We start from the raw sequence: 16,758 nt of genomic DNA, 5'->3' as shown, positions 1-16,758 counted from the left end.
TTCGTAGTCATTTCCTTTTTTAAATTCAGAATATAAACATTTGTTGTAAACCCAAACATCATTGCTGCAGGTTCTTAATAGCATTCCATCAATGGACATTTCCCAAACATATGCAGCCAGTCAATCTTTGTAATGTAGGTATAGGTAAAAAAATACGGAATTGTTATTGAGCAAATGTACATGTTTGCTGATGTATAATAAGAAAGGACACAGACAAACTTTGTTACAAGAATTTATTTTAAAAGTTTACTTTCATACTGTACGTATGAAAGGTATTAATGCTTTCTCTAGTGGTTAAGTATACTGGGAGAGTATGCGTTTACGTAAAGTATTAAATAAAGTATTTCAATGTTTGATTTCTAAGTCATTCTTTGCATCAAAATATTTGATCTATTAGTATGTGTGTTGGATATACAAATAAACGTAATAGAGTAAACAGCCATCGTAGAATGAGTGGGTCAAAATAAATAAATTGTACACAAGATACAGAATAAACAACGTAGAATGAGTGGGTCAAAATAAATAAATTGTACACAAGATACAGAATAAACAACTCTCTGATGCTTTTGCTCTGAACAGGGAGGTCTGCTGTAGATCCTCCGGGTACATGCATGACAAAGTTCAAGGTAGTACATCAATTTCTGAAGTAAGATTTTGGAATCACCTAAAGAGCCTATATACTGTAAATGTGTGCATTCGACTAAGTCATGTTTTGTATCTTGTGTACAATGTGTATATACTGAATAAATACACCACGTTATCAGTGTAGCGTGATCAAAGTGCTCTGTAAAAATATTGCATGTAATATCATGGTATATTTAGATCTTATAAGTAGGGGGTCAAGAGAAAAGAGAGCATGTCATGAAATTGCATGCATAAAAATGAAATGGCATTCAAAAAGGAGCATTAAGGAATCTAGCATGCGGTCAGCTAGTATGAGTTCATCAGAAGCATGCTTTCAGCTACATCGTCATCACACCTGAGAAGGTTCTAGAAAAGGGAACTTGTCATCAAGCATTCTAAGTCAATGCACAGAAATATACAGTCTTTTACAGTAGTATTGTATGTAATACGTTCAAAAACAATCTTTAAAAAAATAATTTGATCTTCTACTTAACTACATTGTTTATTTTCATTCAAAATGCAAAAAAGCAAAGGCCTACTAGCCCATAGGAAATCAGAGGGACTTTGAGGAAATCACAAAACACCAGATATCCTGGTTTCAGCTTCAAACTACAATTTATGTTGCTGACCATTAAGACAATTGGGAGGCTTAGAGACAAAGAAACATCACTCACTCATGAATATAAATCACCATCTGCAGACAGGGAGACAGCCAATCACAGCCCCAGCTGTGTTTACTGACATAGCTACAAAATGTCCATAGAGGTTGCACTACCACATCAGGCAACATACTGTACGCAAACTGGATAGTAACCCAGTCACATCCTTGCGGCTTGCGACTTTAAAATCGATAATACTGACAAGAACAATGTTTTCCACATCACTCCGGTGAAATTTTTGTTTTCATGAGATGCCGTATAATTAGTGAAGGAGGGGAAGGAATCCATTGGTTGGTTGCCTGGACAACATCAATTAGAGAACAGTGGGGGTGCTGAAGCACGCTCGCCCAACAACCTTTGACATGAGACAGTCTGCTGCTGTGTCCCCCATGGTTCAAAGCAACCCCCCCCCCCCCCCCCCCCCCCCTTATGCAGATTATCAGTGGCATGCACACAACTGTCGTGTCTCCATACTAATGTCTTCCTCCTTGATGTTTAAACGTTGGGGTCCACACAAAAGACCTTTTCGCATGCTCTGCTTCGGTCATCTGCCTATGTCCTTCTGAATTCTCTGATAGGGATATCATTTGAAATAAATACAGTTGTATAGATCAGTTGAATTGACAAGGCCATACTATGCGTCAAATGATTTATTTGCCTTCTTTTGAGAATGGTTGTCGTGTGCAGTCGAGGTTGCTGTCCACAGTGGCCTTTGCACACCATGAGGTAACTAGAGGATGACTTATCCAGAGGAGTCTAAGGGAATCGTAGGCCGACTGGGAGATGTAAAAGATGTGAAGGCTGTGATAACTTATGAAGCCAACGTCATAGCCACAGTGCTGATACCAAAAGGTTTTAAACACACAAGGGCAAAGTTAAACTGAGTGTCAGTTTTGTGTGTTATCCCATTTAGTGCATTCTATGCCCCATTGAGTGTTTTTGTCCTATTAAACAACACCAATGATTCTGCTGACTGGCCAAACTACTGGATAACAAAAAAGTGCTTACAGGAAAAAATAAAAATGAATAAATTGGCAAACTTTTTGTGAGTGCCTCTCTTATGTGTTCCCTCCAAATCTCTTGGCATACCTAGTAGAAACCATGAAAGCAGTCAAACTTGGAAGATGGATGACTGGAGTGATGGTGTCTCTGCTAGACCCTGATAACATTCTATCAACGTGCAGAAACAGCACTTCCTTTTGGTCCATTGAATCATGCAGGGCAGAGGCATTTGACAATTCGAAATGGCCGCGTAAAACATGACCTTTGCATAGGTACCAAAACCCATTTCTTTCCTCTTAAACTATCAACCTAAACTGACATTGTCAACCTCAGCTGGTAAACATGGCAACACAAATCTACTTTACAGAGAATGTAAGAGACTTCTTCTCTGCTGTATGGTGATGGGGTGGCATGTGTTTCCCAGAGTGACTGTCAACCTGCCATCTGTGACGCTGCGGTCCCACTGAGCCGTTCAGCACCAAAAGCACACTTAAAGGGCTAGTATTTGTGTTTGACGTGAAAACAACAGCTCTATCAAATAACAGGGAGGATGTGGATCCTTTCATTTGGTATTTTAGGGGCCTCCACACTTCAATCACCAAATATGGATATGCAGACAACGGTGATACGGTGAAAGTTCAATAATTAATCCTCTAACATGCACCCTTCATCTTTTAAGAAATAGGGAGAACACAAGTACACAGACTGGGTTCATTGAGAACTGCAGAACTACATGTGTCATGTAGTACTTTACATTTACATTTAGTCATTTAGCAGACGCTCTTATCCAGAGCGACTTACAGTAAGTACAGGGACATTACCCCGAGGCAAGTAGGGTGAAGTGCCTTGCCCAAGGACACAACGTCAGTTGGCATGACCGGGAATCTAACTGGCAACCTTCGGATTACTAGTCCGACTCCCTCACCGCTCAGCCACCTGACTCCCCACTTTGCAGTTCTGAGGGAATATGAGGGTTTCCAGCTTCAGCTAGCAGTGAAGCTAGGAGAACGCTGCAAAAATATCTGGCTTCAGAAGCATTGGGCAGAGTGTAGTTTAGAGGAGGCAGAATCAGGAATAACCAGTCTGAAAATGGCTTACAATTTGTTGCCATAAAAGTAGTGTAAATAAATCGTTGTCCACATGCATTTCGAGTAAGGCTTTAACAATCCGGCTTGCAAACTCCGGTCGGATCCGGAAATATAGCAGTTTGTTTTTGAAAGTGCACACTCAAAGAAATAGGGTAATTCTCAAAATCATGAAAACTATTTTCTTCTCAGACAACCGTCGTTCAGTCTGTTTATGAAACTGCTTTTCATGCAGTGTTATTTCTTCTCCAGGAAAAGAAGAAGAAGAAAAAACGAACAAAGAAAGTAATCTATTGATCCTCTACTTAGAGCTCTCTGAGTCCCTCGGCTTATGGTGTAGTCTTTCTGGATCATTCTCACTAACTCCTTCCTTTAGAGTCTGTGTGACAATCTTTACTCTTTCGAAAGTAATCGGATAATAAAACAGGTCTTGTTGAACTCCAATCCTGCTCAGAAAACTCGGCATTCTAGCATTTCTCTCTCTCGCTCTCTCGCCCCCTCACTTCCTTCTCTCCTTCAGATCAGTTCCGCTCAATGAGTCCGTTTTTAATTGCTGAATTCTCGAAGGCATCGCTCGTACAATCATTGCCTGTCCTTGTGCTCTTCGGGGAAATCACAAATTGCAGTGCAAACCCATCGCAACGTCTCTCCAAGCACATGCAGCACTGCAGAGGTGTTTGGGCGAAGGAAAGAAAAAAAAAGAAAAAAACGGTCTAGTTCTCGTCACGTGCAAAACAGGGAAACGCGTCCTACGCGCGGCACCGAAAAAAAAAAAAGAAGTACTAGGGCCCCGCTCGTTCAGATCTGTACACTTTGGATTATTGGCTGTGGATGGGGGGGGGGGGGGGGGGGGAGTCCAAGAGCATGGTCAAGGAGCGACGCCTTCACATGTCCAGGTTGAAGGCTTTCATGAGGAGGTCCAGGTCTCCGATGTTGGCCGCCTGGAAGAGATCCGGCTGGTCCATCATGGAGAGGGCGATCCTCAGGGCGGCCCAGATGTTCCCAGACATCACCTGGTGGGACAGCTGCCGACTCCTGCTCTTCCTCTGCAGGCTGAGGGCCGTCAGGAAGTTGCTGGCTGCCTCCCTGAGGAAGAAGGAGGTGGCCATTTTAGAACGGGTTCAAAACAATACCACAAGCTACTTGAAGCCGCTATAGCAGTATACATACTCACTGGTAGGTGAGTTTTGGGGGGGGGGGGGGTTGGTCACATTGAAGTGATTACTGTCATGTCTATGGCAAGGCCATGGTTTTTCCCCAGTGGTTTCTTCCTGTTTTCCCTACCCCTAATGTTTTCAATCTGTCTACCTGGATACGTTTGTATTACAGTCCTTGTTTTGTCTCTCTCTCCTGGTTCCTGGTTCCCTACACACCTGTGTCTTGTCCCAATCACTCAGCGGTAGTCTTGTGTTCACCCTGCCCTCCTGTTTATACAGCATGTCTGCTTCCTGTGTAAGTCTTGTCATTTTTTGGTTTCCCTTTGTGTGAGTTGTCCTTTGTGTTACTGAGTTTGGTCAAATCAATGCATTCTTTTATTTAATCCTGCCAGCGTTTCCCTGCATTTGGATCCACCTGCTTTACCACACCCGTGTCAATGACAGTCAGCCGATAACATCGCAAACAAATGAAAGGTTGGTTCAGTTGACCATTCATCACCCTCCTCTCGCACCCTCGCACACCATCAGACCACCAAAGTCCTTTTCTTTCCACAACTCTGAAAAAGCCCCCAGCTGACTCCAGCAGTCTTCCCCGCCTCCCAGGGGCTCACCCACCTGTGTGCCCCCAGGTTGATGCAGCTGATGCCCAGGTTGTAGCGCGACCTGATGAACCCCGGCTGGAGCTCCAGGGCCCGGGTGTAGGCCTCCACCGCCTCTTCGCTCCGGTCTCCGTTAGCTAGCGTCGCCCCCAGGCGGTTCCACAGCAGGTAGTCCTGGAGGGGGGGAGGGAGGGGAAGGGGACCAGGGCACAGTCGCCAGAGGATGAGTGGGCGGGATCAGGAAGAGAGCTGTGATTTGAGCTGAAGACATGGAGGATATTGAAACTTTCGAATGTGGGGAGAATGGCATGACTGATTTCTCTGTAAGATGCTTCGTTTGGGTTTAACAGGTCTATTATGTTCCATTTCTGTTCTGACACCTTGTAAAGTGGTTTTGAGAGGGACACAGGACTCGCGGGTGCCATCTTTTCCCGGCATCGCAAGTGTGTGAATGACTATCATTTCACAACTTCACCATAATGTTCTTGCTCTGTGAGACCGCTCGTGACATCCCTGGAGTCTCAAGGATAGTTTTAGGATGCCTTTGGCTGTTACGTCACACATCTCGTCGGCTGTGTTTACCACCTGGGGTGAGATCTATATTCACGGGAGCCATGGTCAGATACAGTGCCTTGGCTTCTGGCCTAGCCTAGCAGCATGCTAGCATACTTTCGCATTGTATTCAGCTCAAAGTTATCAGCAGGGGAGCGGGTATTACCAAGTCAAATGCAAAAGGGGGGTGGATTTATCAGCATGTTGATATGCACTCTGCCCCGGGACATGGTTGAGGGAAAGGGTTTGAACAGTGTGAGACTGTAGATAGAGGTGTGTGTGTGTGTGTGTGTGTGAGGAAGAGAGAGTGGGACAGTGTGGGGACTGTGAGCTGTGAGGATGTGTGTAGGCGTGTGTCGGAAAGTCAGGAGTTCATCAGACTGGATTTCTCAGCTGAAAGCTCCTGTGTTTGGGCTGGGGTACATCAGGCCTCAGCGTGACAGTTAGCACGCTTCAGCGCCTCGGTTTGCTCGAGTTCCTCCTCCCTCTCTCCCTTCCCTCTCACTCCCTCTGTCTCGCTCTCTTGGTCTGGGTATCTCTCTATCCCTTTTCTGGCCTTTTCCCTTTTTTCTCTCTCGCTCTCTCTCCGGTACTTTCTCTTTCCCCTCTGCTTTTCATCCTGTTCTCTGAGGAGGTGTGATTTTGGGTCACTCGTGCCGGCAACAAGCCGTGTGTGAATGTGAGAGAGAGAGAGAGGTAGGATCACTAGAGGGATGGTGCACCGTACAGTCTTGGAATACCCTTTTCGTATCGTTCCTTGGGAGTTTTGACACGCGTTTCTAGAGAAACCAAAGAGCGGTTCGAGGGTTATTGAACATGGTAGGTACCCACGGGCGTTGTGTGTTCTCCCTCCTCGTACTCCGGCGCCCCTTACCTCTGGCCGTACCGACAGCGCGGCGTTGAAGGCCTCCACAGCTTTGTTGAACTCTGCACTGAGGTTGTAGAGAACCCCCAGGCCCGTCTGCAGGTCCGGGTCGATGCTATCCGAGTTGTGCTGGGCCGCCTCCAGGAACACCTCCTTCACCTCTGGTAGCAGGGAGCTGTCGGTGGGGGAGGTAGGCGTACAGACAGACAGGGCTTAGAGTGCCGCGCACACACACAGTGGCTGAGCTCCGGTTCGAACCCTGGCCCACGCGGGTGGAGAGTGCCCCCTCGAGAGAGAGAGCTGCTGCGTGCGGTACTTTGCGGCGTGTGGGTCCCCACCTGCGCCACTGTTATTCAATTAGCTTTTTTACCCCTGTAGGCAGGGAGGGAACGTAAACGTGACGGAGGAGAGGAGCAGGGAAGGGATAGAGAGCGAGAGAGCAAGGGGTAGATTGAGAAGGAGACAGAGAAGGGGCGAGAGAAACTGGGAGGAGAGAGGAAAAAGAGGGCGAGAGGAATGCATTTCTAAATGTCAATGTTACAGTGGCTGTCACAAAACGTCCTTTTGGTTAAACTTGAAATAAGACCATTGTGATTTGCTCAATGAACCCATGTACGGTAAGAGTATTATTGCTCTGCTGGCAGGGAAATTATACCTTTGCTAGCGGAAGCCAAAGGACCTTGAAATAACTTTCCCTTTCATTGACGACAGAGTAATTGGCATCGCAGTAAAAAATGTATAAAGTGGTTGGGCTAAAGATAACATTACTGAGATGGTGACATAAAGAACACTATTGCATGAAATGTGCCAGTCATCCTCGCTGCCATATAGGCTTGGTGCTTGCAGACTAGATGGCTAAAACACTTTAGCGCTGGTTTATATGTGTAAAATAAAAAAGCATCTACCGTAATTGTTGATCACAAAATGAATTGCTGCACTATTGCACAGGGGTGTCATGCTAAGTATTGTTGAATTATTCCGGTAACTGTTAGCAAATCCATTAGAACTCAGCATTATTACTGTAGTTATTTTACAGTTTTAGGACACATCGTACAGGTTAATAGACAATCTCTGATAGGTTTACGATACTTGATAATCCACTCCACACCCAATAAATTGTATGCACCCTAACTGTAATTCAATTAACGCTTACAATTCCCTAAAATGAAAGAACGGAAGCAGCAATCTACAGCACTCTCACAGTCTTTAAACTCAACCAGTCCTGCAGTGGTCAGTCCATCCAGCACCTGTACTCCTACCTTTCATACCTGCCCACGGTTGAGACGCGAGACATCCTACGTTGGGCGCCTGGCGAGCCAGCCAGGCCTTTGCCCTTCAGGATGTGCTTGTACTTGGGGTTGTGCTGGAGCCAACGGAGCAGGGCCTCGCAGGCATCCTGGCGCATGCCCGTGTTGGTCAGGCTCACCGCCAGGGCCATCAGGGCCGGGAGGTTGTTGGGGTGGAGCTCAAGACACCTGGACGGAGACAGGGGGGGGGGGGGAGCAAAGGAGCAGGGGAACGGAAAGGGGTCCGGGGTTTACTGGACTTCAAAGGAGATGGGATGGTTTGACGGACACTAATTGGGACAGGCCAGGGCTAACGAACATCAGGTGGTGCCTAATGAGGCCTGGGTCAGGTTGGAGGGGCCACGCCTCTCCTGTGCTGCCTTGCAAGCAGCCTCGAGTTGCTGTGTTGGAGGAAGCGGTAATAGGGTTGGTGCTGCCCAAGTACCGGCTTCTATTTTGTTTGTGGAGTCCATTAGTGTTGCATCGCAACTTAAGTTATATTATGTTCGCTCTTCTAATCATTGGGTGATGGGAACAACGCCACAATGTGAAATGATGAGTGAAAGACTTGAGAAAAGCCCAAATAAGATTTCTCTCTCATCAAAATAATGTTGTTGATAATACTCAATTCTCCAGCTGTCCTAAAAATCCGCTAATGGTTCTTCCACCAAAGTATTTTGGTCAGGCTTGTTTGTCGCATTTATGGGGACAATTATGTAGCCGTTGGAGTATAGATGAGAAACACAGATTCACTTTTCAATTTTACGTATTCGTAGGAAGAGAATGACTCCCTCCTGCCGTTAAAACAAATTCAGAAGGGTATGAGCAGGATTTCAAGGCTTTACTGCGATAGGAAGGACGTCGCTACGACACGAAAGCCTTAGCCTTTCAAGGTTAACCATAATGTTTCAGAGAGCAGCATTCAGCGAGGCGTCACCTTCCTGTTCGAAAGAAATGAAAGCTCAGCTTCTTGGCCCACACTAGGATCTCTTAAAATACCACTCTAATTGGATCTCCGGTGAAATCTTATGACCGCGAGGCGGAAAGAAAACGCGTCGACTTCAGAAGCACGTGAAGCGGGGAAAAAAAAGCGTTTCGTCCCTTTGCCCTGTGTTTATCCATGCCTTGCTGTTCCACATCTCCCTCCATTCCCATTGAGGTGCTCACCCTCTCACAGGCGAATGGAGGCGTCTTCATCTAAGTGCACCTACGAATGGTCCTGAGTGGAGCTTGGAGCCCATTGGCCCTGGCATGATGTCATCTGGCCCGTGTGACTCTTATCATGAGCCACATGACACAAAATTCTTGAAGTCTGTTCACCGGCTTTCCAGCGAGAAAGCAAGCTGCCTGTTGAGCCATCTGAGCTGAGGGGGTGTGACAGTTCAGCTCACGTGGGGAATGTCACGCGCCGAGGCGCGCGTTGCCAGGGATATGCGTGGCGTGTCCGGTTCTAGAAAACCACCCCCAAATCTCTGTCAGTGTCACCTCAGTGTCGTCCCGGTGTGTTCCACCCCCCCCCCCCCCCCCGTCATGCAGCACACCTGCTCACCTCTGGAGGGAGACAATCGCTGCCTGCTCGTTCTCGTTTTCCGCCTGGGTGGTCCCCAGCACTTGCCAAGCCTGGAGAGAAGACGACGATTTGGGAAGAGAAGAACAAACGGGTCAGTCATCGGCCGGGCTTTCCACCGCCTCACAAAAGACACGGCGTGGGCCTAATGCTTGGCTCAGCAGTCTCTGAGATGCACAATGACTCACAATACCACAGAACCACAGAGTCCGGCCCGGCTAGAGGAAGCACAGGTGGCGTGGAGCATATTAAACAGTTCAACTGAAACCGAATCTTTTTGGGGTTTTATGAAGTCGTTTGAGGACAACTCTAAATAAAACAGCTGTGATTAACATGGGCGGGGGGGGGGGGGGGGGGGGTTAGCGTGAAGGGTTTGGCTTCATTGGATATATTTTCAGTCGTCTCGGGTGATGTAGCATTGGTGAGTTTCCTCCCTGGCTTCATGTTTGTGTTTCCTGTTCATTCACATCGTTGACTGTATCATCCCTGAGGCGAGAGTAACTGGTAAATTAATAAATGAAGTTAATGAATGAATTAAGAGTCATGATTCACTGATAAGACACCACTTTGGCAATAGGCAACCTCTCCTGAGACGTCAAATGATAATTGAGGTGAGGTGACTTCTCATGCTCTGGCAACAGCCCAAATTTGTTAAGTGAGTTTGACCATGACTCATGCTCAGCTATTGCTCTATGAATCATATATGTGACCGGGACAAACATCATAGGCAGACTTCTTGATTGGAAGTTCGGGGAGTCCTTCAAGCTGGGGGACCCAAGTCTGAGCCTGATTGGCCTATTGTACTACATCCGAACAGCGATGACCTAAAACCACATTTGACATTCAAACCAACTATGTTCTGCCAAATGATTTATTTAGGTTAGTCTGTGTGCTACCTTGTTCTGTGCTATATGACTGATACTCAATTAGGAACATAGTAGCCTAAATCCAACCATATCTGTGGAGAAAATAAGTGGAATAAGTGGAGAAATAAACTATAAGCGTTTCAGAGGTCTTTTCTAGCGGTGCGATAAGCCTCAAAGCACACCGAGGCAGGAATTCTGGAATCATATTAGTTCCATACACAGCAGGATAATCCTTTCCTTGGGATATCCAACTCATTTGTGTGTTTTCCCTGGGATTCTTGGGTGGACGCCCCACACCTCCTAATAAGGTCACCGGTGTTGAAATTGGGAGGAAATGACTGGGAAACAAACCTGGGAACGAGGCTATTACTCAGCCCATTGGGCAAATTGGAAATTGTCGTTGGAATATGAGAAGGAGACAGGGTATTTTTTGCTACAGTAAACAACTCTATTAGCTGAAGAACTCCCCGGTTCCTCCTTCGGCAATCAGCCCCCGCCACTTTGCATTCCCGAGTGTCCACCTAGTGTAACACGGTGGATGGAAAAGTTCTTTTTTTGTCTCTGTACGGGGGTGTGTGAAAAGACTGATTGGAAGTCAAGGCCTGATCCCCTGAGAGGGGTGTGTAGGGAATGGAAGTGTATATGTGTGTGTGTCTCCCTGCAAATGAGTGTGTCTATGTGCACTTATTTATATGTATTTATACATGGCTATGTTCGCATATTTGTGTGTGTTTGCGTGCGTGTGGGTGGTACATGTGCATGTGTACCAGCATGTGAGTGTGTGTGTGTGCTCCTTCAGTCAAATATTCCTGGTTACCTCTGAATCCTGGGGGTCGTGCAGTATGGCCGCCTCCAGTAGAAGCACAGCATTGGGCAGGTCCCCCTCTCTGGCCTTCCTAAGCCCCTCCTGAAACGGGCCGGGCCAGTCCTTGTAAGGGTTATCCGTGTGAAAGTAGTAACCCTGCCACACACACACACCAGGAAACAGCAAAACAAAACATCGACTAGTCTCTTTTTTTTATTTGTCTCCTCATTCTAATTGACGGTGACAGCGAGCCGCAAGTGTTCTCTGGAGTTGAAAATCGAAGCAAACCTCTGAATTGATCTTTTCTTTTGGCCATCTGCTTAGCATCAAACCTGGGCAAAACACCTCAGGGCTCCATGTTCTCTTTAAATGTTAAACTTTGCATTTTCAAAGCATTATTACCCTGGTGTGCTGTTGCATAGCTCTGAACCCAATGACTTTGAACTTAGAATTTGAAGCGCTTGGGGATCAATCAGAGGACCTGATATCTGACGATTTTGCTGATATTGAAAGGATGCTTAATTTGGTGTACAGTTCAACTGTATGGTTGAGGAGCCTCCTTCACACACAAGTAGTCATGGGACTTGAAACATCCCTCCTTCCAGCGGTTTTCGAGTTGTCATGTCGATTCAAGGTGAAGAGTTAGACTCAAAACACAGCAATACTCCATGTTCTCCCTGAACTGTTTGATTTACAGATTATTGACCATTATATGTCATGGCGCCGTATGTAGTTTCAGGGAAAAGTACATTTCTGTGCCCTATGTGCCAATTGGATTGAATACATTGTCTAAGACAGTCCGTCATTTACTGTTAACTAAAACGTTCTGTGGCCCTCTACAAGATAAAATCAACGTTAAATCTGTAAATACACGAGTTGACAGTGTTTCATCAAATCCTTGTCACGAACATGTTGTCTTTGCGGAATGTGCGGACGTGATCGTGGCTAGAGTGACCGAGCTTCGACAAGTGCGAGTGTCTGAATACTGAGCGTGCGCGATGGGAGGTGGAAGGTCGCGATAGAGACCTTCTCATGGGGCGACACGCTGGAGGGCATCTGGGCCTGCTCGTTCTCCGTCAGCCAGTTCCGCCGCGCCAGCTCCTCCCATTCTGCCTGCATCTTGTCCCAGAACTCTGTATCCGACTGCCGAGAGAAAGGGGGGGGCATGGAGGGCATGGGTGTATGAGAACAGACGGGATGGACGGGGGGGGAGGGGAGAAGGGAAGAGAAGAAAAAGGAGGATTAGTTGACACGGGACGTGCAGCTCGGATGCCCTGATAATATTGCGTCCTCCCAAACGTCCCGTCCTCTCGGGTGACAATCTAACGGACAAACGCCACGCCTAACGACTCCGTCGCGAGAGGTGGCACGGGCGACGCAGAAGAGATCCGAAATGAGCTCGATCTTTTGGATTTTCAGTTGAAGACGTTGCTGCCGAACGATTGATGTCGCGTGCTAGTCTACGTTTCACCGGGTCGGACCCTTGTGCAGGCACAATGGAGAGACATCAAAGAGACACCTGGCTTGAAAGAGACATTTCATCTCTGGAAGGCTGTGGCCACACAGGGCTGTCGCAAAAAAACGGGTGCAGATGAGTGTGGAATGATTTCACTTTCAGTATTCAACGGCACAGAACGTGTATAGCAGGAGCAGGAGCGACTAGTGTTGGCTCAACAGATCTTTACATCTTCATCTGTTTACCAAACTTTTACAAATTCTTCAAAACTTTTTGACTGAATCTGGAAATGTTTCATATGAATGTGACTTCTCGATAAAAAAAAAAAAGGTTAATGGAGATAAACACAACAGACACTTTTAGCCTAAGTTAGGGTCAATTATTTGGGCAACTGAGTGTCCAAATCCTTTTCCATTGTTATTGTGATTTGTGCTTTGGGTACTAGAGATTTTAACTCGAAATTACAATTGTTGCGGACTAAAACATGTGTTCTAGTAATTGCATATCAGTGCACAGTTTAGAAATCCCAGATTAGATTATTATTGGTGTTGGAAATAGACCAGTAGTGACCAGATGTGAGCTGTCGGTTATGGCAAAATGTTTCTCTCTACCCATACACGTTCGTAAAGAACAGGTGGATGAGAACTCCCTATGCTCTTGATGCTATTAGCCCCCCCCCGCCTCTCCCCAAAATATCAGCCATGCAAACCACATCCATTTGACTTCACTCTGTAGCCACGAGGGTAGTCCGACATCCTCTGTTTGTGTCGCGATCGATGACAAAACAGTCGAGGGAGCAAAGTGAGAAATCCAAGTCAGAGAGACACCTGCGTCCAAACGATGCAGAGTGAGAAATCCAAGTCAGAGAGACACCTGCGTGCAGACTTGCCCAACGACCGATTGCCAAGACTACTTCCACACTTCCTCCACCAACGGATGACAACTCTCGACAAACGCTTTGTGACTCAGCATTTTCGGGAGGTTTTCTGACGGCGATGGGATGTGCAGCTTTGCCACATTTCGCCCTCCTAAGTGGATCATCGCTCTTCGGGGCTTCGTATCGAACTAAGTGGGTCGATTAACGATAATTGGAGCACCCCCGCCACAGCTCAACATGCAAGCAGGTCAAGGAGGAAGGTGGAACCCGGGTTTTATGGCCCATTATCCTGGCCAGCGGGCAAGGACTGACAGACTGCACCAGTCAAGAGGAAACGGTGGGAGCTGAAGAGCACCTCCAACGTGAACATGCTCTTCGTCTGATAATGAGCTGGAGAGCGGATGACAGGGTGGCACCTGACATTCACCAGGAACCAGAGTTCTGCACATCATTAGAAGGAGCTTTGATTTGAAGCCATACCGTCCACGCTGTAGATGTTGATGTCATTACGTTTAGTAGCAATACAACGGCATCATTCGTGGGTTTTTATCGACTGACATTAATGAATCATTAATTGGTCCTCAGATCTGCACATCGCTGTCCTCATCCCTCCTCCTTTTTTAAAGCCTGAACAATAGCAAAAATATATGACATCCATTACTGTCTAGTCAAGAATAATTTAGAAAAAAGAACGACGGAAAACACATTTACAGCAGAATACTGTGCCTTCTCTAGTTCTCTATCAAGTCCAGTTTAGTTGATTTCGTCCATGAAGTACATGCATTTTCAGAGAAACGTTACCTTGCTTTTGTCTGACAGCTCTGTCACTGTAGATACGGTGGCTTTTGTATGCTATTGATGTCTGAGTTGTGCCCAGCCAATCGCCACAGTGGAGTTCTATTGAAGTCGGCTAGGTCTATGATTCCCGGCTGTCTTCCTGTCAAATAACTCCAAATGGAGAGAAATACAGAACAGGGGCCTCTCGTGTGTCATTGAGTTCTCCACAGCGAGGAACTCATCTGTACGTGACAGTGTGTGTGTGTGTGTTTGTATGTCAGTTTGTGTGTAAGTGGGTGGGTTGACACCACACGGGGTGAGGGCTGGGCTGAGAACAGTGCACGTCTGTTGGTTTGTTTAGCCAGTGTGTGTGTGTGTGTGTGTTTGTTTTTGTTAGTGTGTTTTTGCATTTTTTTCTACACATATCCACCGTGTGTGTGTGTGTGTGTGTGTAGTGTGTGTGATTTATCCCTCGTGGCATGTGACACTAGGCCAAAGCCATGTCTATTGGAGGTGAAAGATACCTTGCAATTGGCTGCAGACTTCCAGACAAATTGCTTGTAAGATCTTGAGGTGAAACTGTGCAGGTCCTGTCAGCTGACAGTCTGGGAGTGTTCCCTAATTGTGGTTGAGGTGGCGGGTTGGAGGTGACAGCTGTTGTAGGGGGATAGGGTGACAAAGGAATTTGGATACTTGACAGCTTGACTTTGAATTCCATAAATAATTAAATGAAGACAAGAGTTTAGATGTTTTGCCTTGAAGGCAATAGTCAAAACTGTTGCATGTTAAACAACAGAAAAGCAATGACTGTTTATGTTGTCTGGTGATGTCGAAATCTGCCTCAGGATGTATTCACGTGTATGGGTTCCCATTAATTCTCATAGATCCTGTTAACGACTGTTTTATTACGAATGTTCTACTCTTAGATCACACTCCTTTTTTGGCTGCAGGCCACGGAAGGCATTATAGTTTTGAAAGAAGCGAGAACCGCTTCCAATTCACAGACCTACTTTTATAAACTGGACCATACATTGGGAGCCTACTTCAAAGCAGTGCCTTTGAGTTAACTGGTTTCTGTGAATTTCAAGGCATTTTTCCTATGCCCGGAACCCTTCAACTGAGAGAGCAACACTGTATTCTGCCGATCACAACCTTGGCCAAAAACAGATATTGTGTCACATCGCTAGACTTATGACTCTTCTATGCTCAGGGTAACATATTTTAATGAGAATGGGTGTGAGTGTGCACCAAACAATATTTCATTTCATGATTAAACAAGCATGGACACGGGGTCACTTTATGATTAAAACGACAACATCTTTGAGAGAGGCAATTAGGAATGTGGCCATTTTTCACTCTTGCGACAGTCACCCTGCAGAGGGCCCACCCTAATGGAGTGTACGGCCTCTGCGAAAGACAGCGTTGTCAGTCTTGCGTTTCGGACGCTGCTCTGCCTTTTAATTATGCTGTCCGGATGTTGTGTTTCACTGAAACAGGTCACAAATGAAACCATCCACTTACCCAGAGCTCTGAGGGGAAGCCAAATAACACTATACACCCGGGGTGACGACGGCACTGACAAGCTATCAGGCCACGGCGGCGATGACGAGTCCTGATAATGAAAACACGGTCGTCACATGTCCTGGTTCCAGAACGATCACCAATCAAAGGTGCACTGATTCCTGGGAATGTTTTGGGACACAGACAATGGTGCGTTTTCCCTTCAGATCAGCGTTTCTAGCCCTCGGAGCGGAAGGTAATTTATATCCCGCATATCAATGGAGCAGCACCCAGTCTTCTGACTTCGATTTCATCATCTCAGATGAAGTGTAAATGTGAAACGCAATGCATTCAGCATGGTGCTCCCTGCCTGCCAAAACATGTCACAACGGCATATAAATGAACTGGGGAAGATTCCTTTTTAACTTCATGAATATGTTGTGGCCTACAAAAGTAATTATAGAAATGATGCTTGAGATAATACCTGTCTTTGGTCAGTGGAGTCAGTCCAAGTTTGGAGCAAAATGTCTCCTTGACTGGCCCTCGAATGCAATTACTGTGTTCTGCCCAATCCATTTATTATACAGTAGAACTACTTTTCCATGGTACAGTTAGAGAAGTTAATGACTGCAGTTGCAGCTGAAATGTAGAAAGAAATGAAAAGAAATGATGTCACCAACCCCACCCACCCTCGTCCCGGACACAAACCCACGCACGCAAACTTCTTCATTCAGATATCGTTTGTAAGTTGTGTTCAGTTATTAATATTGACCCCACTATAACTGGAAACGCTATTTTCAGAGTATTATATTCAGTCATGGAGAAAAGACAAAGACGATTTTCTGGGTTTTGTCTGTTTACTTAAAGTGAGTCATGCTGTAGCTCCTGAACAAACGGCAGCAACGGGAAGCACAAGTGTCCCGGTCGCTGTGTTTTGGGCTCGTCTGTTCGAGTCCGTGGCTTCGTGAGGAAGCCCACAGGTGCAAGGCTGGTGGCTCTTCCTGTAAAACCACATGCTGTAGCTATGAAAAAGCTGAGGAGGATTTGCACGTCAGCGTAGGCAGAAAGGACAGAAAATGTA

At 46.3% G+C, this 16,758-nt stretch overlaps 1 protein-coding gene across 1 annotated transcript in view; it reads right to left on the bottom strand.

Annotated features, from left to right (window-relative positions):
- Window positions 1–4,254: 4,254 nt before the first annotated feature.
- The window catches only part of pex5la (peroxisomal biogenesis factor 5-like a), a 30,382-nt gene continuing 17,878 nt past the window's right edge, over window positions 4,255–16,758 (bottom strand). The window contains exons 8-14 of the mRNA XM_067229767.1: window positions 12,094–12,210; window positions 11,080–11,223; window positions 9,379–9,449; window positions 7,803–8,018; window positions 6,553–6,718; window positions 5,143–5,300; window positions 4,255–4,456 (exon numbers count right to left, since the gene is read on the bottom strand). Coding sequence (XP_067085868.1) covers window positions 4,255–4,456; window positions 5,143–5,300; window positions 6,553–6,718; window positions 7,803–8,018; window positions 9,379–9,449; window positions 11,080–11,223; window positions 12,094–12,210 — 1,074 coding nt within the window. The remainder of the gene's footprint in view (window positions 4,457–5,142; window positions 5,301–6,552; window positions 6,719–7,802; window positions 8,019–9,378; window positions 9,450–11,079; window positions 11,224–12,093; window positions 12,211–16,758) is intronic.

Source organism: Osmerus mordax, chromosome 26, assembly GCF_038355195.1.
Source record: "Osmerus mordax isolate fOsmMor3 chromosome 26, fOsmMor3.pri, whole genome shotgun sequence".
Lineage (NCBI taxonomy): Eukaryota > Metazoa > Chordata > Actinopteri > Osmeriformes > Osmeridae > Osmerus > Osmerus mordax.
This window is presented reverse-complemented; position numbering and strand designations above follow the sequence as displayed.